Source organism: Giraffa tippelskirchi, chromosome 4 (genome assembly GCF_054371585.1).
Source record: "Giraffa tippelskirchi isolate mGirTip1 chromosome 4, T2T-mGirTip1v1.2.pri, whole genome shotgun sequence".
Classification (NCBI taxonomy): Eukaryota; Metazoa; Chordata; class Mammalia; order Artiodactyla; family Giraffidae; genus Giraffa; species Giraffa tippelskirchi.
The window spans coordinates 161,618,635-161,646,399 of record NC_137278.1 but is presented as its reverse complement, the minus strand read 5'-3'; the positions used below and the strand labels follow the sequence as shown (position 1 = coordinate 161,646,399).

At 35.9% G+C, this 27,765-nt stretch overlaps 1 protein-coding gene across 6 annotated transcripts in view; it reads left to right on the top strand.

Moving 5' to 3' along the window:
- Positions 1-27,765, top strand: part of BLTP3B (bridge-like lipid transfer protein family member 3B) — an 83,258-nt gene that overhangs the window by 5,797 nt on the left and 49,696 nt on the right. For 4 of the 6 annotated variants that reach the window (XM_081595373.1, XM_081595377.1, XM_081595375.1 and 1 more), the window contains exons 2-4: positions 25,308-25,470; positions 26,554-26,592; positions 27,645-27,736. In XM_081595373.1, the coding sequence (XP_081451499.1) occupies positions 25,308-25,470; positions 26,554-26,592; positions 27,645-27,736 (294 nt within the window). Of the gene's footprint in view, positions 1-3,244; positions 3,392-25,307; positions 25,471-26,553; positions 26,593-27,644; positions 27,737-27,765 lie in introns of all 6 variants that reach the window. The other 2 variants (XM_081595374.1, XM_081595378.1) reach the window with 1 other exon arrangement.

The window sequence follows — 27,765 nt, the reverse complement described above, 5'->3', positions numbered from 1 at the left end:
CCCATGGACTGCAGCCTACCAGGCTCCTCCGTCCACAGGATTTTCCAGGCAAGAGTACTGGAGTGAGGTGCCATCACCTTCTCTGCCAAGGATTGAGGTAACAGAAACTTTTTGACAGTCTCAACAAGACATACTCCCTAAACAAAGCGGAAGAAATAAATAGAAAGGGAGAGTGGCCTGAGAAGATTAACTATTTGGAATATTTATTAAGGAGATTAGGAAAGGTTGAGTGCTTGCAGGATCTTGTGACTGAATGGCAAAGTAAAGGGAGATTAGAGTGCCTCACAGTATATTTACTGAGTGCTTCTCTGTACCAGGTACTAGTCCATAATGTTGGGGCAAACTCCCTGCCCTCAGTGGAGCTTACATTTTAATCAGAGAAGGCTGAGAGTAATTAGATTAATAAATCTTCACATTTAAATTAAATATGAAGTACATCGCTATTGAAAAAAATAACAGAGAAAGGGAGTAGGAAGTGCACGGAGGTGGGGGGACAAACTTTGCAATTTTAAATCCAGTGATGGAGAAGGCTTAATTGAGAAGATATAATTTGAGGAGAGACTTGAAATTGGGAGTGCGAACAAATGCAAAGATCCAGAAGAGGAAGCTTACTTGTCATTTTTTGGCAAGTACATTAATGCCTCCAATATAGGTGAAGTGGAATGAGGACTGAGGTGAGGAAGATAAGATCAAAGAGAAATCAAGGGCCAGATCTTGTGGGACCTTGTAGTGACTTTGGCTTTTATCCTGAGTGAGACTGGAAGCCACTTGAAGGCTTTGAACCGTTGATCACTCTGCAGCCAAGTGGGAAATGAATAATTGGAGGGCAGGGGAGGAAGAAGGAGCCCAGTGAAAAGTGTTAACTATCCAGATGAGAAAAAATACTGGCATGGAGCTAGGTGGATGCAGTGAAGTTGTTGAGATACAGTCAGGTTGTAGGCGTATTTTGAAGGCAGAGCCACAGGTTTTGCCAATAAATAAGATGTGGATTGAGAAGGAGAACAGTCATGGATGATTTTGACATAAGCAACTGAGAAGATGGAGTTGCTATTCATTAAGTTGGAGAAGATATGCAGAAGGAGCAGGTCTATGGAAAAAGATCTGGAGTTTGGCTCTGGATACGTTAATTTGGTTGTCTATTAAATATGTAAGTGGAGATCCCTTTATGTGTAAGCTAATGCCTCTTATAGTTTGGCAAGAGTGATGTCAGCGTTTTTTGTGTGTGGTCATCCTTTGGCTTAGCCAATAGATAATTACAGAAAAGTGAATTGTGAGTTGAATTTTAGGGAGTGGATTTTTCTTTTTTTCTATTAAGTACACTTCATAGAAGCATCTAAAATTGAGCAAGGTGCCTGTCTCTTTCACATTAATTTACAACTACAACCAGATATTGATTCTTAGAAAAGTTACTTTCAGGAGATTGATTTGAAAACTTCAGGTGAAAAGGAGATTGAATGCGTGGTTTATTGGATATTGTAATACCGTTATCCTAGAATCAGAAGGTATTTGTTCCTGTCTCCTAGAAGGAAGTTATTAAAACATTGAGGTTTTAGACTTTCCTAAGATTTAACAGGTAGTGTTGAGTAGTTAAGCACTGAGCCAGCACCTTCATAATTTGATTATTTTATACTGCCTGTTCAGGCTGTAGTTTGCACCTAACAGTTCGCTTTTCTTTGAGTTTTCAGCACTTCCTGTATTACTCCTTTATGGTATTTTATCATCCTATTAAATATCCCTTAGGAGACTCGTTTATTACTTGGGAATCATTTGACTTTACCGTCCTTTGAAACTTGGAAAACATAGTCTTTTGACTCAGCAGTTCTTTAATATTGGGGAAGGACAATTTCTCCATTCGTTTCTTTTTACTTGCATAATTTTTTTTGCAGTATTACACTTTGCCTTAATACTGCAGTTTCCAGTCTAAATGTTTCCTCAATAAGTTGATCTCTTAGCAGTTTATGTTTTAAGGTTTGCATATTGTGTTACTTAAGATGAGTAATTTAATGTTTCTATTAAATATTGATATTTACAAGTTGATAATAGCTCAGATTGAATGTAAGTTACAAGCTTTATGGGGCTTCCCTTGTGGCTCAGCTGGTCAAGAATCTGCCTGCAATGCGGGAGACCTCGGTTTGATCCCTGGGTTGGGAAGATCCCCTGGAGAAGGGAAAGGCCACCCACTCCAGTATTCTGGCCTGGAGAATTCCATGAACTGTATGGGGTTGCAGAGAGTCGGACATGACTGAGCGACTTTCACTTCACTTCACTTCACAAGTTTTATGACACTATTTCCATGAGTGAAATATGTGCAATTATTATATCAAGACCAAATTATTAAAACAAAATTAAGAGCTGAGCAAATATGATCCAGGATATAGTACCATTAAGAGAGGAATCTGTGACTTTTCTGCCACTGTTATTATAACATTGTGGTGTTTTCCTTTACTGTTGTTTATTTGTTTTAGAACAAAAGCTTCTTGTTTATTAGTTCCATAGACTGTCATCTCTTTAAGGGCAGAATAACCCTGATAGGCTTTGAATTCTGAGGGCAGTGACTGTGCTTGTGTGGTTCGCCATTATATCTTTAGCATCTGCCACAGTACTGTACATGGTAGTTGTTCAGAAACATTTTTAGCTAACTGGAGAAATAGATTTATACTATTGTAAATTTGTACATCGGCCATCATAGAACACATAGGTCATAAATACATGTATTTATAAAGCTGGATACATTTTTAGCAATATTACAATCTTGATGTTTGTGGGTTATTTTTCATAGGTGACTTTACTCTTTAGTATTCTTTTTGAAATGAAGTGACGATTATAGTTTTAATTGGGCCTTCTGGCAGTTGAAATTTTGACAATTTGTAGGTTGCTTGTCTTTTAGAGTGCTTGTCCTAATTGGTTTCATTTAATATTGAATTGTTTAGTTCAGTCTTTGTGTAACTTTTGTATAGCATAGCTATCTTGTTTTTGTTAAATATTATTTTTAATATAAAATTTTAAACATGTTGATTTAATAGAGTAATAGTGCTACCAGTGGTAGAGAGAATGAAGAAAATCATAAATGATTAATTTATCTTAGATTTTAAGCAGCATTTGCCTATAGTTAATCCAGTGTGAAATACAACTGTATTTTCTTTAAAGTGACTCACAGCTAAATATTTTTATCATATCATTCCTTTCCTCTTCCTTCCCTTAAACTTGCTCCCTTCTGTGTCCCCTGTGTACCCATTCCCTGCAGCGATCCCTGCTGGCTATGGTGGAGATTGGTGTGCTGTGAATTTCATAATCACCCAAATGAGTCCCAGAGGAGTCTAAGAAACCTTGGCAACTGACTACTTGCTTTCACCAGGAGTAGGGACCTTTTGTCTGAATTTCCTGCCGTCAGGTAATTCTTCTATTCCCCATTTTTTTTCCTCTCTCCGTAAATGCAAGCACTTTGTGTGCCCACATAAAGATACTTTGAGAATATTTTCTAATTCTTCTTGTTTTAGTCAGACACCAATTTCGTGTTTGTTTTTTTTTTTAAAACTATGTAGCTACAGGCCCATGCAATTCTCTTAGAATGTCTTCTAGTATACAAGATTTGGCACTGCACTTAAAGTTATAACCAGGTCTTTCTGATGTTGCATGAGTGAGTTTTATAACTTGTTGTCAGCTACTTGGAAATAGTAATTAACGTTATCTACTCTTTAATGGGTTAGGCATTGTAGTCTAATGTAATTAATGAGGTATGAAGGCTCTTTTCATAAAGAGAATGTTTTGACCAGTTCACTGAAGCACTTAAAAGTTTTGTGTATTTAATGTTGGTTATAATTTTTATCAAAGACATTGCAATAACTCTCATGAACAGCCGTGAAGATAGGATTCATTTTGAAGAATGTAAGGGCTCCCATCCCAATCTTTTCTTCCCTCTCCCACTGCCCTTTAAAAATCTGGAAAACAGCTATAAAATCAGATTCATAGAAATAGCACTAAATTTTTCAGTCTAGGACTCAATGAAAAACCTAGAAACTTATATCTGAATGCTTCTCATGCTTGGGAAATTTATACACTTAAATACTTTGGACCTCTAAAAGTCTACTAAGAAATTCGTAATTGAAGACTAGTCATGAGCAGAATTGAGCCACTCGTTACATACTTATCCTTGGTATAATGGAATAGTTGATAAACTTGCTGACCATATATTAGCTGGCAATTGTATAGGTGTGAAGACTTAAATATTATTTTCCAATATTCTTGTTTGCTTTTGAATATTCTTGATTCCATGCCATCATTTGGTTATCTGGATCTTAACCAAATTGCCAAGGAAGAATGTCAAGCTTTATCTTTCAGTAGACTGTTAGAAAAACCTTTGAGATTGTTAAGATATTGGTAGTTAAGGACTTCTGTTGTTTCTGGTGGCATTCAAGGATGGTTCTGATTTGGTGTATACCTCTAGCAAATCCTCTGGGACCTTTGCTTCTGAAGTATAGTCATGGCTATAAATTTTGCTTTGCCTGTATTACACCTCCTTAACATTTCTTTTTTGGTTTGGTTTGTGCTTAGCTTATTGAAGGTGAGGTATAGTGAGTTTCTTCTAAGCTTAAATCACATCTGTCTGTGCTTTTATTCAAGTCACCTACGAAGCGTCATGCCTTTTTCTTCTTAACCTTCTCATTTTAATCAGTCATTGTCCCTTTTTATTTAAATAACTCTTGAATTTATCTTTTTTATCCTGAACACAGCATATAGCAGATTACTTGCTACAAAGTAGATATCAATAAGATTTGAATATCTCTACTGTCACTACCCAGCTTTAAATCATAATTTCTTGAATCAGTTGAAGTATTCTCATTTCTCATGCTTATTTTTTTAAAAAATATGTATTTATTTATTATTGGTTGCTCTTGGTCTTCATTGTTGTGTGCGCACTTTCTCTCATTGCAGTTTGCAGGCTTCTCATTGCAATAGCTTCTCTTGTTGTGAAGCATGGGCTCTAGGTACCCGGGCTTCAGTAGTTTCAGCACATGGGCTAGGTATTTGCAGTTTGCGGCCTCCAAATTGCAGGGTCAGTAGTTCTGGTGCATGGGCTTAGTTGCCCTGAAGCATGTGGGATCTTCAGGGACCAGGAATTGAACTGATATCCTCTGCATTGCAAGGAGGATTCTTAACCACTGGACGACCAGGGAAGCCCTTCTCATACTTCTTTGTTCCATTCTTGGAACTGTTACCAGAGAGATCTTGACAAAATACTAATCTTATTTAATTTCTTGGTAAATATTTTTCAATAGCTCATGTTCAAGCTTTAAAATTTTTTTTCTTTTTTTTAGTTTATAACAGAATTTTTTGTCCAAAGAACTATAAATAGAACTTTATTGTGTAAAATAGTAGTAGGGCTCAATCTAGTTGAAAGAGCAATTGGGGGTGGGGTTCAGCTGGCATATCCTTATCCTTTTTATTTCTGTTCCACCTAGGTTGAATCATGAGCAGTTCTCCTCAGGAGCACTGTGGGAATAATACTGATGTGTAGGGTGAAACCTGCATTCCTTGGCATGAGATACAAGAGTTCTTCATGATCTGGCTGCTGCTATGCTTTCAAAGCATATCATTTCTTTTCAAACTACCTTATGCTTTTCACACTACCTTATTGTTAGCCTTGTGCTTCATCTGTGCTGGCTACATATGATCCTGTAACCTTGAACATGCTGCTGCTTATCTGAAATGTCCTCCTCTGCCCTGGTCACCTAGCAAAAACTCTCAAAGACGTGCTCCAATGCTGCCTCCTCCATGAAGCCTTTCCAAAGCAGTAGGCTTTTTAACAAAGTCGATGATCTCTTCCCTCCTCCGTCTTAACCTAGTCTCATTTTTATTATAATATCTGTCACGCATTGCCTGGCACATAGTATGACTGTAAAACACTATAATAATTTCTTTCTGTGATTGCTTCTAATAGTAAATCATGAGGTCTTTGAAAGCAGTAATTTTGTCTCATTTGTCTAAGTTACCCAAGAGCTTAATCAGAGCCCCATTTTTGCCTTGAAGAATGTATACCTAATTGTGTCGGGTTTTCTGACATTTCAGCGACATTTAGAAACCCAGGTTTTAATGTAACATCTACCCATTTTAAATGTTAGCCACATATTCCAGTTGTTAGAAACACTGTGGAGGCCAGACAAAACATGTCTGTGGGCAAAACACAGCTCATACGCTGCCAGTTTGCAGCCTTTCCATTCTTTAAATGTTGCTGTGGAAAAACTAGTTAGACAGGATTGGTTGATTTTCTTTACATGCATATTACAAAAATAACCAAGCCAAATAAACTCTGCAAATTGTGAATGCTCAAAAAAAAATAGAAAGAGGAATTTATTATGAGCATATCTTGATCCTTGTCCCATCCTTGTAATTTAAAAAAGAAAAAATTTGTTGTTGTTCAGTCGCCAAGTCGTGTCCAACTCTTTGCGACCCTGTGGACTGCAGCACGCCAGCCTTCCCTGAAGTTTGCCCACGTTCTTGTCCACTGAATGGATGATGCCATCCAACCATCTCATCCTTTGTCACCCCAATCCTCCTCCTCCTGCCCTTAGTCTTTCCCAGCATCAGGGTCATTTCCAATGAGTAAGTTCTTCACATCAGGTGGCCAAAGTATTGGAGCTTTAGCAACAGTCCTTCCAATGAATATTCAGGGTTAATTTCCTTTAGGATTGACTGGTTTGATCTCCTGCAGTCCAAGGGACTCTCAAGAGTCTTCTCCAACACCACAATTCAAAAACATCAATTCTTTAGTGCTCAGCCTTCTTGATGGTCCAACTCTCACATCCATACTTGCTGGGAAAGCCATAGCTTTGACTATACGGACTTTGGTCTACCAAGTGATATCTCTGCTGTTTAATATGCTGTCTAGGTTTGTCGTAGCTTTTCTTCCAAGGAGCAAGTGTTTTTTAATTTTGTGGCTGCAGTGATTTTGTAGCCCAAGAAAATAAAATTTGTCACTGTTTCCACTTTTCCCCATCTATTTGCCATGAAGTGATGGGACTGGATGCTATGATCTTAGTTTTTTGAATGATAAGTTTTAAGCTAGCTTTTTCACTTTTCTCTTTCACCTTCATCAAGAGGCTCTTTAGTTTCTCTTCACTTTCATTAGAGTGGTATCATCTGCATATCTGAGGTTGTTGATATTTCTCCTGGCAGTCTTGATTCCAGCTTGTGATTCATCCAGCCCGGCTTTTCATATGATGTGCTCTGCATATAATTTTAAATAAGCAGGTTGAATACTCCTTTCCTAATTTGGAACCAGTCTGTTCCATGTCTGTTTCTAACTGTTGCTTCTTGACCTGCATACAGGTTTCTCGAAACAAGTAAGGTCATCTGATATTCCCATCTCTTTAAGAATTTTCCACAGTTTGTTGTGATCCTTCACACAGTCAAAGGCTTTCACATAGTCAATGAAGCAGAAGTAGATGTTTTTCTGGAATTCCTTTGCTTTCTGTATGACCCAATGGGCGTTGGCAATTTGATTTCTGGTTCCTCCTCGGCTTTTTCTAAACCCAGCTAATACATCTGGAAGTTCTTGGTTCACATACTGCTGAAGCCTAGCTTGAAGGATTTTGAGCATGATTTTGCTAGCATGTGAAATGAGTGCAGTGGTGTGGTAGTTTGAACATTCTTTGGCATTGCCCTTCTCTGGGACTGAAATGAAAACTGACCTTTTCCTGCTTGACCATGTCCAATTTACCTTGATTTATTGTTCAGTTTACAGCATCAGGCTTTACTTTCACCACATCTGACTGTACTTTCAGACACATCCACAACCTCGTGTCATTTCTGCTTTGACCCAGCCTCATTCCTTCTGGAGCTATTTCTCCACTCTTCCACAGTAGCATATTGGGTGCCTTCCGACCTGGGGGGCTCATCTTCTCGCATCGTATCATTTTACCTTTTCATACTGTTCATGGGATTCTTGGGGCAAAAATAACTGGAGTGATTTGCCGTTCACTTCTCCAATGGACCGTGTTTTGTCAGACTCTCCACTATGATGCGTCTGTCTTGGGTGGTCTTGCATGGCATGGCTTATAGCGTCATTGAGTTATGCAATCCCCTTTGCCACAACAAGGCTATGATCCATGAAGGGAAATGGAATGGTAATTGATCCTAAAATACCTTGTAAGTTAAAAATGTACAAATTTGATTATAGTCTTGGCTCTGCCTTAGTGTTACCTTGAACTATCAACTTAACCTCTCTAGGCTTCACATTCTCTGCTGTAAAATGAGGACTTTGAATTAGAGAAACTTTTCAGGCACTAAAATTGTAAAATTATTTTATATTCTTTGCTTGTATAAATACTTCCTATGGCTTTACTAAGTTATTTTACTTGGCTCTAAATCACTTCTAGATGACAATAGCAATGGTGTGGTTTTCAAAAAGCCATGGTTCAAAGACCTTAGTAATTCTCATTTCCTTACATTTTATTAAGTTAGCTAGTCCATTCTTTTTTATTGAGATACACACCCACACATATTTGCTTTACAGTTTGTTTGGCTTGATTGTTTTTGTAATATACAATTAAAACCAACTAATCTAGTATAACCAGTTTTGTGTATATATATGAAGTGAAGTGAAGTGAAAGTTGCTCAGTCGTGTCTGACTCTGCGATCCCGTGGACTATACAGTCCATGGAATTCTCCAGGCCAGAATACTGGAGTGGGTAGCCTTTCCCTTCTCCAAGGGATCTTCCCAGCCCAGGGATCAAATCGAGGTCCCCCACATTGCAGGTGGATTCTTTACCAGCTGAGCCACAAAGGAAGCCATATATATATTTATATATGGGTATGTATAATTACTTATATAAATATCTGATTTAAACACCTCTATTGAAATATAATTTATTTGTGCAATAAATTGCACATATTAAAGGTTTACAATTTGTTGAAATTTTGATTTATGCTCTCAGACATTTCTTTATACTCCTTTGTAATCTCTCCATCCTGTCTTCCTGCCTTATCTGTTATTATTATTGATCTACTTTATTTCACTTACATTAGTTTGTATTTCCCAGGATTTCATATAGTTATTTACTATACTTCTTTCCTGCCTTTTTCCCCTCAGCATAATTATTTTGCAATTAACCTGTGTTGTTTTATGCATTATGTCGTACTGCTGAGTATATTCCATTGTGTGAATGCCACAGTTCCACAATGTAATTGTTTATCCATTCACCTGTTAATCGTCATTTGTGTTCTTTCTAGTTTGGGCTGTTACATATAAAGCTCCTGTGAACATTCATGTTTAAATCTTTGTGAGGACATATACTTTTCACTTCTCTTGAATAACTGTGTTCCAAAGTCTATATTTTATATTTTCACCAGCAACTGTGTGACAGTTCCACTTGCTTCATTCTTCACTAGCATTCAGTTGAATTTTTTTAATTTTGCCCAGTTCAGTGGATAAGTAGTGGTATCTGATTGTGGTTTTTAATTTGTAGTTTCCTATTGACTGATGATGTACATCTTTCAGTGTGCTTATACACCATCTGTATGACTTCTTTTGTTTGAGAGTCTATTTAAATCTTTTACGTATTAATGTGATGTCTTACTTTTGAGTTGTAAGAGTTCCTTATATATTGTAGATACAAGTCCTTTTTCAGATATATGTTTGTAAATATTTTCTGCCAGTCTGTGGCTTGTTCTGTAGAAATAGTATCTTTTGATGCACAGAGTTTTTAATTTTGATGAAGTATAATTTGTTGATTTTTTTCTATCTTGGTTTGTGAATTTTTTGTTGTGTTTACCAAGCTCAAAGTCTTTTTCTCCAGCATTTTCTTACAGAAGTTTTATAGTTTAGATTTAGTCTGCAATCCATTTAATTTGTTATTTGTGGTGTGATTAAGTATCAAGGTTCTTTTTTCCTTCTCTTTGCATATTGCTAAACAGTTGCTCTAACACAATTTATTGAAAATACCATCTTTTTCTCACTGAATTGATATTGTGCCTTTGTTGAAAATCAGCTGACTATGAACTTGGGTCTGTTTCAGGACTGTTTTGTTCCACTGATTATTTGTCTTTACTACAATATCAGACTGTGTTGATTACTGTAGCTTTTAAATAAGCTTGAAATTGGTGGGACAAGGCCTCCAACTTGATTTATCTTTTTCAGAGTTATTTTGACATTCTAGGTTTTTTGCATTTTCATGTAAATTTTACAATCAGCTTGTCATTCCTACCAAAGAGTCTGCTGGATATTTGCTTGGGAGCCATAATTCTGTTTGGGGAGAACTGACATCTAAACAATACTGTCTTCTGATCTACCTACTTATTTTATTTCTCTATATAATTATGCTTGTTTAATTTCTCTCAGCAGTATCTTCTAAGTTTTCAGTGTATAGGTCTTATGACCCTTTGTCAGCTTTATCTCTAAAAATTTCAAACTCATTATACTAATGTAAATGATACCTTAAAATTTTCTGATTGTTGCTAGCATATGAAACCATAATTAACACTTTTATTGCAGTAACATTTTATTGAGACAAACTTTCTATATGCAGCTCAATGATTTTTTAAATGAGATTTTTACTTGAGAATACTTTTAGATTTGTAGAAAAGTTCTAAGGCTAGTACAATGAGTTTTCATGCATCCCATAGCCCATCTCCTGTACTGTTAACATCTCACATTAGTATGGTACACTTACCACAATTAATGAGTAAATATTTATATAAATTATTATTAACTATAGCCAATATTTTATTCAAATTTCCTTAGTTTTTGCCTAGCAAAGGAGAAAAGGAAAAATATTCCCATCTGAATGCAGAGTTCCAAAGAAGAGCAAGGAGAGATAAGAAAGCCTTCCTCAGCGATCAATGCAAAGAAATAGAGGAAAACATCAGAATGGGAAAGACTAGAGATCTCTTCAAGAAAACTACAGATACCAAGGGAACATTTCATGCAAAGATGGGCTCGATAAAGGACAGAAATGGTATGGACCTAACAGAAGCAGAAGATACTAAGAAGAGGTAGCAAGAATACGCAGAAGAACTGTACAAAAAAGATCTTCACAACCCAGATAATCAAGATGGTGTGATCACTCATCTAGAGCCAGACATCCTGGAATGTGAAGTCAAGTGGGCCTTAGAAAGCATCACTACGAACAAAGTTAGTGGAGGTGATGGAATTCCAGTTGAGCTATTTGAAATCCTCAAAGATGATGCTGTGAAAGTGTTGCACTCAATATGCCAGCAAATCTGGAAAACTCAGCAGTGGCCACAGGACTGGAAAAGGTCAGTTTTCATTCCAATCCCAAAGAAAGGCAATGCCAAAGAATGCTCAAACTACTGCACAATTGCACTCATCTCACATGCTAGTAAAGTATCATGCTCAAAATTCTCCAAGCCAGGCTTCAGCAATACGTGAACCGTGAACTTCCAGATGTTCAAGCGGGTTTTAGAAAAGGCAGAGGAACCAGAGATCAGATTGCCAACATCCGCTGGATCATCGAAAAAGCAAGAGTTCCAGAAAAACATCTATTTCTGCTTTATTGACTATGCCAAAGCCTTTGACAGTGTGGATCACAATAAACTGTGGAAAATTCTGAAAGAGATGGGAATACCAGACCATCTGACCTGTCTCTTGAGAAACCTGTATGCAGGTCAGGAAGCAACAGTTAGAACTGGACATGGAACAACAGACTGGTTCCAAATAGGAAAAGGAGTCCGTCAAGGCTGTATATTGTCACCCTGCTTATTTAACTTATATGCAGAGTACATCATGAGAAACGCTGGGCTGGAAGAATCACAAGCTGGAATCAAGATTGCCGGGAGAAAGACCAATAACCTCAGATATGCAGATGACACCACCCTTATGGCAGAAAGTGAAGAGGAACTAAAGAGCCTCTTGATGAAAGTAAAAGAGGAGAGTGAAAAAGTTGGCTTAAAGCTCAACATTCAGAAAACTAAGATCATGGCATCTGGTCCCTTCACTTCATGGGAAATAGATGGGAAAACAGTGGAAACAGTGTCAGACTTTATTTTTTGGGGCTCCAAAATCACTGCAGATAGTGATTGCAGCCATGAAATTAAAAGACGCTTACTCCTTGGAAGGAAGGTTATGACCAACCTAGATAGCATATTTAAAAGCAGAGACATTACTTTGCCAACAAAGGTCTGTCTAGTCAAGGCTATGGTTTTTCCATTGGTCATGTACGGATGTGAGAGTTGGACTGTGAAGAAAGCTGAGCGCCGAAGAATTGATGCTTTTGAACTGTGGTGTTGGAGAAGACTCTTGAGAATCCCTTGGACTGCAAGGAGATCCAACCAGTCCATCCTAAAGGAGATCAGTCCTGGGCGTTCATTGGAAGGTCTGATGTTGAAGCTGAAACTCCAATACTTTGGCCACCTCATGCGAAGAGTTGCCTCATTGGAAAAGACCCTGATGCTGGAAATGATTGGGGGCAGGAGAAGGGGACGACAGAGGCTAAGATGGTTGGATGACATCACTGACTCGATGGACATGGGTTTGGGTAAACTCCAGGAGTTGGTGATGGACAGGGAGGCCTGGTGTGCTGCGATTCATGGGGTCGCAAAGAGTCGGACACGATTGGGCGACTGAACTGACTGACTGACTGATATTCCCTCTATACTCACTTTGTTGAGAGTTTTTATCATGAATAATTGTTCAGTTTTATCAAAAGCTATATCTGTTGAGATGATCATATGATTTTATTCTTCAGTTAATATGGTTTATCACATTGATTGTTTTGTGGCTTTTGAGTCATTCTTGCATCCCTGGGACAAATTCCACTCAGTCATGCTGTGTGATACTTTTAATGTATTGTTGAATTTGGTTTGCTAATAATTCTCTAGAGGAGTATTGCATCCTTGTTCATCAGTGATCTTGGCCTGGAATTTTCTTTTTTTGTGATGTCTTTGTTTGGTTTTGATATCAGGATGATGTAGGCCTTGTAGAATGAGTTTGGAAGTATTTCTTCCTCTGCATTTTTTGGGTATAATTTGAGAGAGATAGGTGTTAACTCTTCCTCTAGCTGGTAGAATTCACCTTTGAAGCCCTTTGGTTCTGGACTTCTGTTTGTTGGGAGCTTTTGAAATTATTTAATTCACTTTTACTATTGGTAATTGGTCTTTCATGTTTTCTATTTCTTTCTGATTCAATCTTTGAAAATTGTACATTTCTAGGAATTTGTCATTTCTTCTAGGCTGTCCATTTTATTGACATATTTGTTGATAGTAATCTCTTATGATCTTTTCTATTTCTATGGTGTCAGTTGTAACTTCTTCTTCACTTCTGATTTTGTTGATGTGGGCCCTTTTTTTCTTGAAGAGTCTGACTACAAGTTTGTCAATTTTGTTTTAATTGTGAAATAACTAACCTTTTGTTCATTTATGTTTTGTATTTTTTTCTTTTTATTTATTTCTGCTCTGATCTTTATGATTTCTTTCCTTCTACCGACTTTGGGTTTTGTTTGTTCTTCTTTTTTTAGTTTTTTTAGATTCATCATTTTCCTTGTTTCCTGACATAAGCTTGTATTGCTGTCAACATCCCTCTTGTTATTGCTTTTGCTGAGTCCATAGATTTTGGGTCATTGTGTTTTCATTTTTATTTGTCTCTAGGTTATTTTTTAATTCCCTCTTTGACTTCTTCAGTGACTCATTGGTTGTTTAGAGCATATTGTTTACCCTCCACATGTTTGTGCTTTATGTTCTGTTTTTTTCCCCCTTGTAGTTGATGTTTAGTCTCATAGTGTTGTGGTTGAAAAAGATGCTTAATGTTTTCAATCTTCTGAAATTTAATGACATTTGTATTATAATCTATTATGTGATCTGTCCTGAAGAATGTTCCATGTGTACTTGAAAGGAATTTGTATTCTGCTGCTTTTAGATGGAATGCTCTATAAATACCAATCAGCTTCATGTGGTCTGATGTGTCATTTAGGACCAGTGTTTTCGTCTTGATTTTCTGTTAGAATCATCTGTCCATTGATGTAAGTAGGGTGTTAAAATCCCCATCTGTTATTGTGTTACTGTCAGTTTCTCCCTCTATGTCTGTTAATATTTGCTTATGTATTTAGATTTTCCTATGTTTGGTGTGCATGCTAAATTGCTTTGGTCATGTTCAACTGTTTGTGACCATATGGACGGTAGCCCACCAGGCTCCTCTGTCCATGGGATTCTCTAGGTAAGAATGCTGGAGTGGGTTGCCATGCCCTCTTCCAGGGGATCTTCCTGACCCCGTGTCTCCTATGTCTCCTGCAGTGGGAGATAGATTCTTTACCACTAGCACCAACTGGGAAGCCCATGTTGGGTGCATATATATATATTTACAATTGTTGCATCTTCAACTTTTATTGATCCTTTGATCACTATGTAATTCCTTCTTTGTCTCTTGTTACAGTCTTTGTATTAAAGTATACTTTTTCTGATATGATTATTACTACTCTGGCTTTCTTTTGATTTCCATGTATAGAATATCTTCTTTCATTCTCTTCACCTTCAGTCTGTATGTGTTTTTAGATCTCTTATTGGTGATGTTGCATTGATCACCTGATTGATACAGTGTTTGTCAGGTTATCCACTATAAGATTACTCTATTCCTCACCTTCATACCATATGTTTTGAAAGGAAGGAAGGAAGTACTATATGCAGTTAACACAAAATGAGTGAGGAGTTCTGCTCCACTTCCCTAAGGTTAGAATATCTTATAAGCTATTTAAAATTTTTCTGTGCAGGAGGAAAAATCTATTATCCATTTTCTCCCAGTTATTTACTTATTCAGTCATGTGATTTTATCTGTGTAGACTCACGTATATTTATTTTATACTTTGAGTTATAATCCAGTAAATTGTATTTTGTTGCCCAGATTTTTCCAGTTTTGGCCACTGGGAGCCTTTCTTGTGTCTTCAATTCATTTTATTTTTTTATGTTAATCTTATATCTTGTAACCTTGCCAAACTCATTTATTAGTTCTGGTAGTTTGGGTTTGTTTTTGTCCTAAGATTTGTAGGATTTTCTACATAGATGATAATGTCATCTGGGAAAAAATAGTTTTATTTTACTTCTAAACTGAATGCCTTTTATTTTTATTATTTTAAAATTATTTTTTATTTTTTTTGCCTTCCTATGTCAGGTAGAACCTCTAATACAGTGTTGAATAAAAGTATTGAGAGCAGACCTCCTTGTCTTGTCTCTGTCTTAGGGGAAAAGCATTTTAGTCTGTCATCATCAAGTATGATTGTAACTCTAGGGTTTTTGTACAAGTTCTTTGTAGTTTTGTGGAAGTTCTCTTCAGTTCCTAGTTTATTGAGAGTTATATGTCCATTCATGGTGTTAACTTTGTCAAATGCTTTTTTATGCCTCTACTGAGATCATGGTGTGATTTTATTTTTCATATGGTGAATTATATTAATGATTTTGAATGTTAAACCAGCCTTCATTATGAGAATGAATACTTGGTCATGATGTATATACTTCTTACATATTGTTTGTTAAACTCTGGGTCATAGTTTGCCTTGTGCAGTCAGTGTTGTTGATCATTTTAACAGAAGGAAATAGAATGGAAAATTTCAGACTATATTAAACTTTACTTTGAGAAATAATCTATTTCGTATGTATGTACCGTAGTTCATATCCAAAATTTTGAAAACAACTAATTAGCTTTTTTTGAGCCTGAAGATGATGAGGCACAAAGTGGGGCAAGAAGGCAACTAGCATTAAGAGGAGGGTGCCTGATTAAAGGAGGTACAACTGGGGTGAGAAAATGGTATTGGGTAAGGTAGGAGGCACTGGTGGTAAAGAACCTGCCTGCCAGTGCAGGAGACATAAGAAACATGGGTTTCATCCCTGGGTCGGGAAGATCCCCTGGAGGAGGATATGGTAACACACTCTAGTATTCTTGGTGGAGAATCCCATGGACGGAGGAGCCTGGTGGGGGTTACAGTCCAGAGGGTTGCAAAGAGTTGGACAAGACTGAAACGACTTGGCATGCACACAAGGCAGAAACGGAATAGGGGTTTCTTTAGAAAAGCCTCATTTGTTTCTTAGTTTTGATTAGAGAAATCTTTTTAAAAATATTTATATTTATTTATTTGCCTGTGCCGGGTCTTAGTAGCGACACACATGATCTTTGACCTTCGTTGCAACATGCAGTATCTTTAGTTGCATCATTTAGTTTTCCAACCAGGAATTGAACCCAGGCCCCCTGCATTGGGAGTGTGGAGTCTTAGCTACTGGACCGCCATGGAATCCCAATTGGAGAAATCTTTATGGCTACCTGATGAAGCCCATGGTCTGTGAAAGGATGTAATTAGGTGAAGATTAACAACTTAATGATCTTAGCCAAAGGACTTGGCAGACTATCAGATTTTGGGAGCATGCTCCAATAGCATGCTCTCTTGTATAACTTTACCATATGGTCTTAAGGTACTCTTCTAGAAATATTATTTTTAATAAAGTCAAGCAGAAGCTATTGTTAGATTTGCTTACATAAAGATTTTGGTTCTTATAATATCTTTTCATATGCAGTGAGAATGTAATTTTTGTAGGGACACAGAGTCTTGAGATACTAGTTAGTGATTTCAGTTACTAGTTTGTTTCAGGATTTTAGCTGGGCCCAATTGGAGAGAATGGAATAATGATGGGGGAAGAATCTTTATGGTATCTTTTAAGTTTTAAAATGTTGGATTTGTGTTTCTCAGTCATCATCTTTATTATTTGTCAGCTTGGTTTTAATGTAGTGTTTTAGTTTTAAATTTCTGAAGGAAGAAGTCTGATTAATGAATCTAAATGCCTTGTCATTCTCTAGATCAAATCAGCTGTAACCAAGGACATATGTTAACGTGTCTTAGATCTGTACGTTTTCCCTGTGTTTATAGCCTTTGAGAAGATGGAATCACTGGTAACTGGGCAGGCACCCTGGGAGGTATTTATTATTAATTAATTTAAAAATTAAGTTAATTAAATCAAACACAATGGTATTGAAGTAACTTATTTTCTGGATGGTTGAAATTAATCCTGTTGCTTTAAAGCAATGGTTCTTGGCCATTTTGGTGTTCAAAAACCCCCTTGAAGCCTATCCAAGAACTTCAGATTGTGCCTGCTTTAAACTTTTAAATTATACAATTCAACATGCGTTGTTAAATTACCTGTAAAATCTAGTTTTTCATGCATGGAATACCAGAATTAAAATGATTATTTCTAATTATAGCTGTTATTTGAGAAAAATATTATCAAGTAGCATAGCCATTTCCTAAGTTTAGAAAAATAGTAGGCATTAATGTGAATTTCTAATAGCATATACTATAATAGGAACCATAAAAACTTTCAGGACAAGGTGAATAATTCAAGAAATGTGTATTAGCTGATGAAGTTTTAAAAGAATGTCCCAGGATTTGTTATCTGAATGTGAAGAGATAATTGTGGAAGAAGAAAAGGCTTTATAAACTATGTTCTAAGGTTGTTTTTAACACTAAAATTTTATGATTCTACCCCTAAATAGTATAGTTACCTAGAGATAGTTCATTTCATAAATCTATTTCAGATTGCTTTAGCAAATAAAATAATTTATAATCTTTTTTTAGGTATAGCTATGAAATGGATCTGATGAAATTTCAAATAAATCATGACTAAAATTTACAGTAACATTAGATATAAAATTTATACCTCTGTTTTCTCCTAAATATTTACCTTGCACAGTGCTTTATACATAATTTAGACTCTCCTTATGTATTAATGTTAAAATGTATAATATAAATCAAACCTATCCTTTCCATTTGCCTGGAAATTTTATTCCTTTACTTAGCTATTTTGTTGTTAATAATGAAAAAACTAGTAAGTTTATTTTCATGTAATATATGTAATTAAAGAAGATTTTGAATGAAATAGAAATTAGCTTGCATGTATTAAGTTAGCTTTAAAATTGGTACATTGTTAAAAATATAAAGTTAACCAGTAAAATATATACATTCACCTTTAAATTTTATTTCATATAATACCAATGTTAAAATAACACATGCTTATTTTAAAATAAATCTCTTTACATGGCATAATATACATAGTAATGGGACATTCTGGTGTGTTCCTAATTTTAAAAATAAAATCAGTAAGAATTGTGCCAATTTTATCTTTATTATGTTTTGACTTTCTTCTCTGCATTTGTTATGATTTTGACATTTTCAGGTCAGTTTTCTTTTTTATCCTCACTTTAAGTCTTTAACATATCTACTTTGGTTTTATATAGATTTCGTGCTTCTAATCTCCCTCCTCTCCCTCATTGCTACCAAGTAATTAATTATTCAGAAATTTAATTCACTGACTTAGAGTTTTACCAATTTTTAAAACATTTGGTTTAAAATGTTTATATACCTTTTAGAGCTTTAAATGAGTCTTTAGTGAACTAAAGAGGTTTATTTCAGATAACAATTGATTCTCTTTAGGATCAGGCCCTGTATTATAACCCTGCTTAATTATAATATTTAGCAGAAAAATAACAATTATCTGGAGACTTCACATGGCAGGTTAGTCCAAAGAGCTTATAGCAACACTTGGACAAAGCATAGGTAGAGGCATAGCTCTCCCATGCGTTGATGTTCTTTTGTGAGTTTTCGTTCCTTTGTTTGCCTAGCATACAGTTAAAGCGTATTTTTCCTCTATCAATTAAGTTATAAGAAATGTGACTGAGGAACCATTCTCCTGTCTCTGTTTTTGGAAGGAACATAATTATATTAATAAATGATTGGGAAACATTTGTTTAAAACTGAAACGTATGTAAATTAAAGCCTCACATATGAATAATAGCAGAGAAATAATTTGATGTGTCCGTGGCCTACCCAGTATAAGAAACCAACTTTCTAATAGCTGTGGATGTGACAGTTAGCATTATATCTTCAGCTTCCTCTTTAAAATATTTTAATAGATGAGCAATATGCATGTTTAGATGAGCAATGCATGTTTAAAGTACTATTTGGATAAACTTTGAACTTTATCTTTTGGCCCTGTTACTTGTGGGATAGTAGTTCCCTGACTAGGGATCAAATTCTTGTGTACTCAGCGCTGAAGGTGCATAACCCTAACCACTGAACCATCAGGAAATTCCTAAGCTTGAACCTTTGTTATTGCTCCAGTTAAGAAGCTATAATCAGTGCCTTCATAAATTTTTTTAAACAAATTTTTAAAATTAATTAATTTATGACTGTGCATGATCTCCCTTGCTGTGCCCAGGCTTTCTCTAGTTGCAGTGAGTAGGAGCTACTCTCTAGTTGCAGTGCTCAGGTTTCTCATTGGAGCGACTTCTCTTGTTGCAGAGTGTGGGCTCTAGAGCTCAGTAGTTGTGGCACATGGGCTTAGTTGCCCCACAGCATGTGGATTCTTCCCAGACCAGGAATCAAACCTGTGTCCCCTGCACTGGCAGGCAGATTCTTAACCACTGGGAGAACTTCAGTGCCTTCGTAATTTAACCTCAGTGAAAAGCAAGGCAGGAGAAAGAAGACTCTTAATTGGATATCTGTTTTGTACCCAATACTTTATGTATTATCTTTAATCCTCACTAAAATCTTTTGAGGTTGGTATTATTTTCTCCACTTTACAGATGAGCAAATTGAGGCAGAGAGGTATCACAGCAGGTAGCTTATCTAGAGTTCACATCTGTTTGTCTGACTTGAAGGTCTGCGCTCTTTGCAGGTATTGTCCCTTTGGTATGAACTAAATTGAAAATAGGATTTCTTGTGAATAACATGTTTTAATCATTCCATCTACCACTTTTGCCTGGCTTGTCTTTTTGGGTTTCTGTTGAAGTTTTGTCTTTATCAACGTTATATATACTCCTTATAAAATACTAAACCATACAGAAAAGTATAAAGATGAAGAGATAAATCTAAAATCTCACCAATCATAGGTACTATTGATTTGAGATTTTATCATGCATTTTTTATATAATTGAAATCACAGTATATAATTTTGAACCTTGAATTTTCAACAGGCAGTATAGTGTAACCATTTCTTTATATAATTGGCAACATATATTAGTTGATACCATCTTCCCAGATGGTGCTAGTGGTAAGGAATCTGCCTGCCAGTGAAAGAGACACAGGATATATGGGTTTGATTCCTGAGTCGGGAAGGAACCCTGGAGTAGGAAATGGCAACCTGTTCCAGTTTTCTTGCCTGGAAAATTCCACAGACAGAAGAGCCAGGTGGGCTGCATTGTCCATGGGGTTGCAAAGAGTTGGATAGAGCAGAGCGGTGCGCATGCGCGCACACGTGCGCACACACGCGCACACACACTACTTGGTATATATGTAGGTATAATATATCACAATTAAAGGGATTATTATGGATATTTAGGTGCTTTTTTGCTTTTGTAAATATCATTGAGATGAACATTCCTGTACCATAGCCAGTTAAGATGTTGCCTGATTTCTCCACTGATGTCTCCTCCCTGCCCAACACTAAAGATATATAGTCAGATGTTGGTATTTATGAGTTACTCAGATTAGTTTTTGTTCATCTATCCATTTGTCCTTTCTTCCTATCTTCCCCTTCAGTATGATTACAGTGTTTTTTTTAATACAATTAGGTTCATTTTTTTTCAAGTTACTTTCAGTTTTATGTGTTTTCCTCTTCACATTTTTTCTTATTTTTTTTTTTTTTACTTATGTAGAATATTAATATGCTTTTCAAAAATCAAAACTATTCAAAACCAGCTTGTCTTCTTGTGTACTCTATCTGCTATCTTCTAATCAAGGATTTTGTTATATCAGTTGTCTGCCCGTCAGTAGTTTTCTTTTTTCTGCATCATTGTCATCCACATACAAGCCTGCTGAATTTTCTCCCACCTGAAAAAACAAAACTGATTTCTCTCCTACCTCACTGGCCCTTTCTTCTTAATCACCTTTGTTGGTTCCTTGGCCTCTTAGTGGTCTTTGACTGCAGTCTTTGAGCCATTTCATTTTTTTGTCTCTATCTTGTAGACGTCCGTATATAACATTGGTGATTATTAAATTTGTATCTGTAGCTGCTGAATAAGATTTGAATATCTAGCTACCTAATTGGTATCTTCTCTTGGATATCTGATAAGCATCTCTTAATTAAACTATTCTAAGCCTACATTCTGATCCTTTATCCCAAACTTACTTCTCCCTCTCTCTCTTTAACCCAATAATTGGTGACTCTATCCTTCTCTTTGCTCAGACCAAAAACCTTGGAGCCATCCTTGCCTTCAGTCTGTATTATCAAATCCTGTTGCTTTAACTTCAGAGTATGTCTTGAATTGTTCTCTTCTTACCACTTACTACTCTTCCAACTGGATCCAAGGCAACATTTTCTGTTACCTGTATTATTGTAATAGTCTCCTGTCTGGGCTCACTGCTTCTGTCCATGTACTTCTTTCATCTCTTCTCACTAGAATGATCCTTAAAAAAATTGTTCTCTTATCCTATTCTAGTCAAAACCATCTCCAGTCATTCTCATTTTTACTCAGAATAAAAGCCAGAGTCCTTAGAGTGGCTTAAAAGGCCCCACATGATCTGGTCCCTGTTATTTCTCTAACTTTATCTCTCTTCATTTTTGCCCTTGTTCATTTCCTCCAGCCACATTGGCCTTTTTGCTATTTCTCAGACCTGTGTGTTCTTACCTCAAGTTTTTGTCCTTAGCTTTAACTCTGCCTAGAGTATTCTTCCTCTAGATATTTGCATAACTAGCTCCTTGGCTTTCTTCAGATCTTTGCCCATATGTTATCTTTTTAATGAGGCTTTTCCTGTCCACTCTTTTAAAAATGAAAAGATCCTTTGCTTGCACCTGCTGTGTTATTTTTGCTTTGTTTTTTCCTCCATAGTTATCAGACTCTGATTTATTATATATTTAACCTTGTAGATATTGTTTAAAATTTATTGAATGAATGAAGTGTAATCAGCCCTCTCTTTGTCCTTCAAGAGTTATCTTCTGTTTCTCTGGTCTTCTTGCTACATTCCAGATGCTGATCTCTTTTCTGTTCTACTTTATACTCTCTCCTGCCTCAGAATCTTTGTATGTTTTATTCCCTCTACTTGGAAAGCTCTTTCCTGCCCCCTTCTTTTTCTTGCCTAGTTAACTTCTACTACTCATCCTTAGATATCATCTCAAAAGTCCCTGTTTCAAAGAGCCTCTGGATTAAGAACCCCTGCTGTATTCACTCTAAGTCATGCTATTTGATCTCTCTCACCAGCTAAACTGAGCACTTCACAAAGGCAGGAACCTTGAGTATACATACTGCTTGCCAGTGTATGTGTCTGAATAGTGAATCCTCAGTAAGTATTGAGTTAGCCAAAAAGTTTGTTCAGATTTTTTCGTTTGGCTGATCCAATACTTACTGAATTAGCTCCCTTCAAGCGCTAATATTTTGCCTTCATGCAATGATAGGTCATTCCTGTGGGCTTAGAAATGGCAGCCTATCAGGAAACTTTGTATTTTCATATCAAACATGATTGATGGTAGTTTGAAACAACTTGGCATTATTGATCAACTCTGAGTTAAATACGAACTTTATATTGACAAAGTCAATGCGTTGACATCTTGTGAGAAGATATGAATCCAGATAAGATCTGACTCAAATTCTGGTTTAGAGTCAATGCAGAAGAATGTGCATATTGATTCTTATTGGTGTGTAGGGCATGTAAATAACCCAGTACATTTTGTTACTTTAATATTTAATGTCAAAAAAAGGTAGAAGACTGGCTAATAACTTTTTTGTTAGCTAGTAGTTAACTTTGTCAGTAGTTTCACTTTTGAAAAAGTAAAGCTGGGTAAAGTTAGCAGTTTTTTAATCTTTCAGGGTTGTGTTAAGAATTAATATATATGAAAATACTTTAAAGTGCGTGTGTAATTTATTGTTATTACTATTATCATCTTTATTGGTTGTGACATTGGGCAAACAAGTTGATTTCTCATTATATTTGCTCTTGTAAAAAGTGGGAATAAAAGTAGTATTGACTCTAATGGGTTATCATGAGAATCAGTAATGCATGCACTCAAAGAGAAGAGTCTGGTACCAGTAAACCCTTGGAAAATGTTTGCTGTTATTCTGTTATTATTTTCAGTCTCTTCTTTTAAGTTTAAGAACTTTCCTTTTTAAATCATTATAGAGAATCTGCATTCTTTAATTAGAATTCAGGGTCAAATCTTTAATGTGTCTTTTGGCACTTTCATTAAATACTTGGCATGATGAATGGCAGTCGTGGCATCTGCTGCTACTTCTGCTTCTAAAGAGTTATATCTCATTTCCTTTGTGATGGAATTCCAGCTGAGCTATTTCAAATCCTAAAAGATGATGCTGTTAAAGTGCTGGACTCAAAATGCCAGCAAATTTAGAAAACACAGCAGTGGCCACAGGACTGGAAAAGGTCAGTTTTCTACTTCTGCTCCACTGACTACACTAAAGCCTTTGACTATTTGGATTACAACAAACTGTGGAAAATTCTTAAAGAGATGGTAATACCTGACCACCTTATATGTCCCTGAGAAGCCTATATGCAGGACAAGAAGCAATAGTTAGAATCAGACATGGGATAACCTACTGGTTCAAAATTGGGAAAGGAGTAGGTCAAGGCTGTATATTGTCACTCTGCTTATTTAACTTATACAGAGTATATCACACAAAATGCTGGACTAGATGGCTCACAAGCTAGAATCAAGATTGCCAGGAGAAATATCAATAATCTGAGATATGCGGATGATACCACTTTAATGGCAGAAAGCAAAGAGGAACTAAAGAGCCTCTTGATGAGGATGAAAGAGAAGAGGGGAAAAGCTGGCTTAAAACTCAACATTCAGAAAACAAAGGCCATGGCTTTCGGTCCCATCACTTCATGGAAAATAGATGAGGAAAAAGAGGAAACAGTGACAGTTATTTTCTTGGGTTCCAGAATCACTGTGGATGGTGACTGTGGCCATGAAATTGAAAGATACTTGCTCCTTGAAAGAAAAGCTATGACAAAGCTAGACAGTGTATTAAAAACCGAAGACATCACTTTGCTGACACAAGTGCATATAGTCAAAGCTGTGGTTTTTCCAGTAGTCATGTTTGGATGTGAGAGTTGAATATAGAAGGCTAAGTGCCGAAGAATTGATGCTTTTGAACTGTGGTGCTGGAGAAGACTCTTGAGAGTCCCTTGGACAGCAAGGAGTTTAAACCAGTCAGTCCTGAAGGAAAGCAACCCTGAATATTCATTGGAAAGACTGATTCTGAAGCTGAAGCTCCGATAATTTGGCCACCTGATGTGAAGAGGTGAATTATTGGAAAAGACCCTGATCCTGGGAAAGACTGAGGGCAAGAGAAGAAGGAGGTGGCAGAGCATGAGTTGGTTGGATGGCATTACCGACTCAATGGACATGAGTTTGAGCAAACTCTGGGAGATAGTGAAGCACAGAGAAGCCTGGTGTCCTGCAGTCCATGGGGTTGCAAAGAGTCGGACTTGACTTAGTGACTGAACAACAACAGCGTTTCCTTACCTCACTTGTGGATTGGTTAGTAAAATAAGAATATTCACTTCTGTGATATTATCTATAGCAAAGTAAAATGTAGTAGAGGCTGGCTCGAATCCTTGCATAATACATGAAAAATAGTAGATACTAAGTATTCATAAGTTTGAAAGATAATAAGAACTAGAGCTTGAATATATCTGGTTCTAAGATATTTAAATGTATGGTGGTGGTTTCGTCACTAAGTCGTGTCTTACCCTTGTGACCCCAGCAACCTCAGTAACCCCAGGGACTGTAGCCTGCCAGGCTCCTTTGTCCATGGCATTTCCCAGGCAGGAGTACTGGAGTGGGTTGCCATTTCCTTCTCTTGGGTATCTTCCCAATGCCTTGATTGAACCCAGGTCTCCAGCACTGCAGGCAGATTCTTTACTGCTAAACCACCAGGGAAGCCCATGCTGCTAGTACATTGTTTTTTCTTAATATTTACATATTTTTGTCTGCGCTGGGTCTTTGTTATTGTTCACAGGCTTTCTTTAGTTGTGGTGAGCAGGGTCTACTCTTCATTGCGGTGTGCCAGCTTCTTCTCCTGTTGCAGAGCACAGGCTCTGGGTGTCCAGGCTTTAGTAGTCGCGCCGCATGGGCTCTAGAGTGAGGGCCCAGTAGTTGTGGCACACTGGCTTTGTTGCCTTGCATCATGTGGAATCTTCCTGGATCAGTGATTGAACCCACACCCCCTTCATTGGCAGACAGATTCTTAATCACTAGACACCAGCGAAATCCACTATTACATTCTTAATGCTCTGTATATTTGCAAGAATGACTCAGCGGTACAGTAACTAACACTAAAATAAATGTCAATATATATTCTCTTTCAGATTTACCAAAAACTTATCTCCTGACAAGATAAATCTTAGTACCCTTAAAGGAGAAGGTGAACTAAAGAATTTGGAGTTGGATGAGGAGGTGCTCCAGAACATGTTGGATTTGCCAACATGGCTTGCTATCAACAAAGTTTTTTGTAATAAAGCAGCGATTAGGGTGAGACTTTGATATCTGTGCAAGGCATTTTCTGTTTTCATTTTATTTATTTCATCCGTTTCATTTAAAATAAATATTTTCTTTTCTGTATTATTTATTTTATTGAAAATTTAATATTCATATTTAAGCAATATTCATAGTTTATTAAAATAATTTTTAAAATTTGGTACATATTTAAAGTTTTCTTCATAGGATTTGTTGTCAAATGGGACAGCTTAAATTTGTAGTAAGTAGAGTCTACTTCAAAAGAAGGCATAAGGACTGATAAGTTATCTTATTCTGGACATTATACTTTTGTTTGAAATTTTGTCTCTTTTCCCCATTTGTTTCTTATTGTGAGGATTTTAAAGTTTTCTTTTAATATTATTCCTGCTTATTAAAACTTAATCTTTTTTATTATCTTTGGCTCTAATCATATCATATCATTTCTTTGTCTTAAAGATTAGGCTTAGTTTGAGAGCCTACTCAGTAGAAATACTGCATGCTAAAATTAAAATTAAAATTGGGCTACACAGAAAAGATTGTAGAAAGTTTGCTGTATCCTTTGATGGTCACTTTTAATTTTTGTTCTATCTTCCATAAACCCAAATGTCTTCAAAAAATATTATCCTTAGTATAGAATTTATTTGAACATTATTTATTTGATATTACTTCCATTTAACATTAATGGTCTCACTTTTATGTTTGTCTTGAATATCTACAAGGAAATTGGCTGGAATTCTAGAATTTAAAAGATTATTAAATGAGCAAAACACTGATTATGCTTTGCTGGGAATTCTTAAAACTATAAAATCAAAATGTATTTTCAGAACTGGAGAAAAAACCATGTTATATTTTAGATAATTTTAATGTTAGTATAACCTAAAATTTTTATTTAAAAAGATGACCAAGAAAATAAGGATAGTAATCTTTTTTAATATAAAATAGGTGCAGCTGATTTCAAGAGTATAAATGAATTGTTCAGTTTAAGTCATCTGATATAATTTGCTATGTCTATCACTATGTTAAGGAAACATCTGTGTTGATTACTGTTTTAAATTATTTTTTTGATGATTCATTTTAAAGAAAAATTTTCTTTTATAGATACCATGGACAAAATTGAAGACACACCCCATCTGTTTGGTAAGTTCTGAATTGCCTCAGAAATAAGCATTTATATTTGTGTATAACTACTCTTAATATTTTGTTTCTTGGAAACATTATCTTATGGCTTTGTTAGCTTTCATTCTATTTTGATAGTATTTAGTTTTCTCAGTCTTTAAATGGGAAATTTGAACTTTAAAATGAGAGGGTCTTTAAAGTTCTTCAGGTCTAGAATATTATATTTTAAGTTAGTATATTTTATTGTATCTTTTAACTTTTTACTGACATACTGTGGACTTCTTCTTGTAATAAAGTTTGACCCAGATTTTCTTTGTTTCTGCTTTTACTGATCTAATATATAATATGTTCTTTAATGTATTTTACTTTTTAAGGAAAATTGATTATTTGGTCATTTACTGATTCATTCATTCTGCCAATACTTATTGAATGCTTCCCCTCTGCCCTGAGGAAACATATCTTTTTATAAGGAGACTGACAGTGAACAAGTAAACAACACAAGGCAGTTTCAGACAAGTTCAATATTAAATAGAGAATGAAGAGATGACTGGAGATGTGTTAGTGATGACTACTAAGGACATTCGCTCTTTCTTCAAGAAAAACTTAGCCTAAGAAATTTTCTCATTATGAGAGTGTTTCTTTTTTCATATTTTTGTATATTTCATATTTTTTATAGTTGCATGTTTTAAATCTCAGGTTTTAGATTGGGAGAAGCTTTTAGAGGTTGTTTAGTCTTATTTACAAATAAGTAATCTATCAATTAGTAATGTACATTCTGAGGTTAGCAATTATGCTTCTGTGAAATAAACCTGATGGTCTCAGCAGTATATGGCTACTACTTACAGTTTTTTTCTCCTGTATGCCTGTAATAAGCTTTTCCAGCAGATAATAAGTGCCTTGAGAAAGGACTGAGCATTTTCTCTTTTTAGACCTTTAGAGAGACATTTAAAATGACTCTGCTTTATTTTCTTTGCTCCTAAAGAAATGAATGAGAAAGTAGTCTTAAATAATATCCTTATAATATATATAAAATAAAATATCTAATGTTTATATTTTAAATGTGTTTTTATTAGTCTTTGGATAAAGTAATAATGGAAATGAGTACATGTGAAGAACCACGAAACCCAAATGGCCCATCACCAATTGCAACTGCTTCAGGACAAAGGTAAGCTATCCATTAATATGTATGATTAG